The 6,000-nt window shown below is 43.0% G+C and overlaps 1 protein-coding gene across 1 annotated transcript in view; it reads right to left on the bottom strand.

Moving 5' to 3' along the window:
* The window catches only part of LOC133973629 (potassium voltage-gated channel subfamily D member 3-like), a 66,936-nt gene extending 61,175 nt beyond the window's left edge, over positions 1-5,761 (bottom strand). Inside the window, exon 1 of the mRNA XM_062411604.1 lies at positions 4,659-5,761. Coding sequence (XP_062267588.1) covers positions 4,659-5,761 — 1,103 coding nt within the window. The remainder of the gene's footprint in view (positions 1-4,658) is intronic.
* Positions 5,762-6,000: the final 239 nt, after the last annotated feature.

Genomic DNA, 6,000 nt, shown 5'->3' on the forward strand with positions numbered 1-6,000 from the left:
ACTCTTTAATATCTCTGACAAAGATGATCTAATTTCATTGCTTTATTTATCTGTGTGTTTGTTAGTTTGTTCGTCAGCATGGTAACACAAAACAATTGAGCCAATTTTCTTGAAACTTGGTGGTGGGATGCAGTGTGAAACAAGAGAGAGCCTTTCCAATGTTGGCATTGATCTGGATCTTTATAACAACGACAGATAGGGAGGTTTTGTTTGTTTATTTGTTTGTTTGTTTTCTCATAGATTCCCAAGGGAATAATACCTGGATCTTGATCAAATCTGACATATTTAGGGGATTGATATCTATGATTGTTTGTAGGTTGTTGCAGCTTTATTAAATTGAACAGGACTGTTAAGACCTTGCTGGAGGTATTCGCTCTACTGATAACATTTAGTTTTGAATGGTCAATGTAAGTTCACTTTTGGAGAATTTAATGTTTATCGTTGTTTGGATAAAGGAGTGTACCTATATATATTTTGAAAATTCCAATTTGAAATATTCTGGTTTCATTAGTTCTTCTTGATTTCTGCGATGTGAGATAAACGACAAAAAACTGTGATCAGATCATATTTGGAAGTAAGAAGATTAAATTTTGTCCTAGTGGCGAACATGAAGTCTGCATTTACAGAATGTACCTTAGTCCTGAAGAATTGGTTTTGGATTTTGGCTTCAGAGAGAAAACATCCTGAATATGAACATCCTGAATATGAACACTGATAGTTCTCCTAAATTGCAAATGACTGTCCTTGGTTAGTGATGTGGATCACTACTGTTGAAGCTGCAGAGAGACTCTCAGTGCTGCTGACTATTGTGTGTCAGACATAATGGCTCCACACAAACTCATTGCTCAGGGCTCAGACTTTACATGAGGCTTTCACGTTGGCATTTCTATCCTTTCCTTTTGTGTGTGTGAAACAATAATGATGCCCACCCACACACAAACACACACACACTGCAGCACAGGTAAGGCCCAGCAGCCTTTTCAGCACAAGCTGCAGTTGATAGACTCACAGATATTCTGATGCCGAGATTTAATGTGATTTCACTTTTCCTTTTGGTGAAAAGACAAAACTCTGACACACTGACCTCAACCAAATGACTAAATATGATTCTGTGCCACTGATGTAACAACTGTAATTCCGCCTTAAAGGAGACAAAGTCTCCGGTCTGCTGGTCAAACAGGTCACTCTCCTACAAGGAAACATACGGTGGCCCTGAGAGCTCAACGAACAGCAACTTAAGAAAAAACATGCAAGTTGACAAAAGACATGCAAGTTGACAAAACACAAGCAAAGTAAGAAAACATCTTCATCAATTTCACAACACAACACAACACATTACAGAAACGCGCTGCAAATAGACAAACGCGGTGCAAATAGAGGTGACAACACAACGGAAGTGTTTCCAGAGGACAGCTAAAAGGGATGGACACGGCTGCCACAGGAGACAATAAAACGTCCACTACATCATACAAATTCGGTTCTGCACAGGGGTTGGCAACCCGCGGCTCTGGAGCTGAATGCGGCTCCACAGCCCCTCTAAAGTGGCTGTACAGTACAGTGTTGTGCATATGCCGACGCACACGCACGCACACACACACACCCACACACCCACATCCACGCCCACTCCTGGTATTTCATGATGGCCTGATACGATGATGATTTAAAAAATGAACGTGACGTTCACTCACGTTCATCGTTACCTTCACGTTAATAATATGAAAACTGATACGTTAAGTTTAGCGATCGCGAAACATATGCACAACACAGCGTGTAAGGCTCCAGAGCCGCGGGTTGCCAACCCCTGTGCGGAACCGAATTGTAGTAGTGGACGTTTTAGTGTCTCCTGTGGCAGCGGTTTCCATCACTTTTAGCTGTCCTCTGGAAACACTTCCGTTGTGTTGTCGCCTCTATTTGCAGCGCGTTTGTCTATTTGCAGCGCATGTGTCTATTTGCAGCGCGTTTGTCTAATTGCAGCTCGTTTATGTAATGTGTTGTGTTGTGTTGTGAAATTGATGAAGATGTTTTCTTACTTTGCTTGTGTTTTGTCAACTTGCATGTGTTTTCTTAAGTTGCTGTTCGTTGAGCTCTCAGGGCCACCGTAGAAACCAGACCCACAGTAGTACCCAAGGGAAAAGGTAGAAGGTCACATCAAATGGTCTGGGATGATAATGGTAAGAAGAGGAGCAGCATGACAGCCCACACATTCTCCTGTCCAGTATTCACATTAACTCTCTCAATAATGAACAACATGGGAAATACAACACTTCTGACCCAAAATATACAGGTTTACACTTTCCTGGTCTATCTCGATGAAGCAGGTCCTATTATGATGTAGATATACACTATTCAAAACATAATTATGAATACGAGCCTATATTACATTACTGCTGATCACTCCCCTGAAACCTACACACTGCACCTTTAAAACAGCAACCAATAACACTGGGTTAATGGTTGCTGTTATTGTCCTTTCTGTCCATAATGACTGTGAACAGATCCCTACCTAAAGCAATTTCAAGGTGAGTGATGAGGGACAAAATTTCCTTCCAGTGCAAAAGTGTATTCGTATGTTCAGCAGAAGCGAATGTGAGGCTTCAGCAGTCTTAGGTCTGAGTCTTCTAAATCCAAAATTCATTCCATGCGTTTCCACAGGCAACATTTCCTTGTTGGTTGGAAAACAACAAGGAACATTTGCACTAAAAATCCATCCAGAAATCAATTAGTTTGGTCATTGATAAATTAAAATACACAATATTCACCTGTTTCTTATTCTCAAATGGATCGATTGTTCCACTGTGTCTGAAATAACATCATAGGATAATAGAATAGAATAACAATAGTCCATCCATCTAGCTTTTCCACTAAGTGTCAGAGGGGGGGGGGGACCTGGAGCCAGTTCCAGTTGATATTGGATGAGGGGCGGGGAACATCCTTGACAGGCCGCCGGTGTAGCTCAGGGCCAACATAGAGACAAACGACCAATCACACTAATATTGACATCTCCAGTCATTGTTAAGTCTCCCACCTTACCACTATTTGCATGTAGGAATACCTTGAGAAACTGTGCGTGTGCGGGGACAGTGCTAACCACTACACCACCGTGCCGCATTATTGAAATAATGTGAGAGGAGAATTTTTTCCAAGCAGGCACTGACAAGAGGAGAATCATATCGACCAAAAACCCTTTCAATGAACAAATGCACATGTCAGCATTGATTAAAGACCCTGTGAACCTTTCCTTCAATGCTTTTCCTGTTTGGTCATAATATAGACATTAGTCTTACAAAATGCATAATAAATACTCATTAGATTTAATGTATTTTTGTGCCATGCTGTTTTATCCCAAAAGGAGGTTTTGCATTTAGTCATACAGCAGCACCAGCATAGAGACCCTGATTGAAAAAGTGACTTTTAGAAACTCCTAACTATTCTTCCACTTCACAACACAGTGCTTTACTCAGCCAAACTTGGGGGAACACTTTCAAGCTCCCCCTGCAGTTCATGGTGCTGTATCTCAGAGAGCTTGTGTGAAAGATTAAGAGCAGAGTGGAATCATAATAAAGGTGACAGTAGATATCTCATGGGACATTCGCCTCCAGGCACACTGCAGAGAGATCTGACTATATAATGCATTTACACATTAATTCCTCTTGAAGCATTTTGACACCGAAGGCTAAGAACCACAAAAATGGTGTTTCAGTTCGGAGAGACGAAATCAGAGATGTCAGAGATACAGACGCAAAGTTATGTAATGAGGAGTCCACAATCCGTTAATACACTGTATCTACTATTCAAGAAATATACAAATGACCAATTTGCTCGTCGATTGAAACAATCTTTTAGAATTTGGCCGGTAGACTCGCCTAAACAAGGCAGTGAGAAAAAATTAAATGACTGTGACCAATTTAATCGACAAGATAAATTATTGTCTGATTAAGTGTATTTAAGACTCAACTGGTTATATCCCAGTTAAAGTTACAATACTATACATATACAGTATAAATATGTATGTACAGGAACATTTACATCATTGATTATCGGGAAATAGAGTGCTGCAGTCTGTCGGGGTGGTAGCCCCCCCTAGTGTTGGGTGGTTATGTAAGATTTTAGACACATAGGTTTACTACCATTGTGTAATAATGAAATACAAACAATTCACTGGCAAGTATTTAGTCGACTAATAAAACAATCTCTCGTTTAGTCTTTTCTCTGTCAGGAGTAAATCAAATGTAAATTCAATTTCAAAACTAAACTTAAGATAAAGCGCACACAACCCTGTAAAGCATCCAGGCATCTAAACAATACTTCAGTGTAAAGTATCAATTAAATCACTGTCCCTGTATTTGGCGAGCTCTAAGTGAGGTAAACAAAATGCTGCGAGTGTTTGTGTTGGTAGATAAATGCTACGGTGCCCACCATTACCCACGCTGGCAGCTTCAAGTAAGCTGTAGTACTGAGTTCTATGGGCAGGCTGACTCAATGCTCGTTTAAAATTTAAAGTAGTTTTCAAAAAGTAGTCGTAGGAAAATACACTAGGAAAGTTGATCTATTAACATAATAGCCAATCGTTTCAGTTCTACAACATATATAACTACAAGTAGGGATAAAGGATTCTGACCATCTATGTGTGAACGGGTGCACATACGTTTGTTACTCACCCCAGGGTTGTCATGGTGACAATGGTGTACCAGAAAGAAGCTGGGATGCTGGTGAACTTGGTGGAGCTGGAGCCCTTCTCAGCGTAGAACATGACTGTGGCGAAGATGATGATGGCCATGGTGAGGGAGAAGAGGAGGAAGCCCAGCTCTGAAGCGCAGCTCTTCAGTGTATAGCCCAGGATCCGAAGGCCCTGCGAGTGACGGGAGAACTTGAAGATACGAAACACCCGAAACACGCGCAGCGTCACGAAGGCGCCGCTCACATCCTCGTTGTCGGCCATCACCAGGCCGATGTAATACGGCAAGATGGCCACCACGTCGATGATGCTCATCACAGAGCGCATGAAGTGGTAACGGCTAGGCGCGGCAAACAAACGCATCAGGTACTCCACTGTGAATATCATAACGCAGGCGGTGTCCATGCAAAAGAACGCCACGGTGTAGCGTTCACCACATGGCATGTCTTTCTGGTTTGGAGCGGAACCACAGGGCACCGTCTCCACCACATTAGTGAGGACTGAGATGGCGATGAAAAACCCAGTAACATAGTAGAAGACCAGGGCCATGGTGGAGGTGTGTGGGTTCTCAAAGGCTCGCCACATGGTCTCCCTGTAGTTCATGTGTGGCAGCTTCTGGTCCTTGTTCTCCTCTTGATCATCCTGCAGCCGCTCTAAATTCTCCCTCTTCCTGTCCTTGTACTCTTCGTAGCAGCAGTCGCCGATGATCTCAGGGATAATGCCGAAGAAGATGAGCTCCTCATCGTAGGCTGAGATGCACTCCTGTCGGGGGTAGTGGAGTTTCCCTGTCCGGTAGAAGTTGAGGATGCTTCTGAAGGCGTCAGGGTCCCGGTCAAAGAAGTACTCCTTGATTTCTTCGTCGTAAAAGAAGTCTTTCTCCGAGCTGCCCAGCAGGGTGTCTGGGTAGCGGTCCAGGGTGGTTCTCCAGGTCTGAAAACGGCGGCCGCTGACATTGAGGATGATCAACTCGTCCTGTCTCTTTCTGTTGTCCATGGGGGCACCAGGCATGGGGCAGTTGGCAACAGGCATCCAGCCAATGGCTGCTGCCCTGGCAAAAGGGAGCCATGCTGCTACTCCAGTTGCCATTGTGAAGAAGAGTCTTCAGAGTAGTCGTCCTCACCTTCAGTCTCGACTCTCCATAAAATGAGCTGGCATCTGAGAGATAAATGTCAATGAGAAAGAAAAGAGGAAACAGCTGAAACCAGGAGCATGCTGGATGAGCAACAAAATAATCAGTTTGCCAATCACAAGTGCGCTGCATGAAACTTGTGACATTTTGACTTTCATATTAGTCGTCACCCCCCCCCCCACCCCATATATTAAAT

Source organism: Platichthys flesus, chromosome 2 (genome assembly GCF_949316205.1).
Source record: "Platichthys flesus chromosome 2, fPlaFle2.1, whole genome shotgun sequence".
Taxonomy (NCBI): Eukaryota; Metazoa; Chordata; class Actinopteri; order Pleuronectiformes; family Pleuronectidae; genus Platichthys; species Platichthys flesus.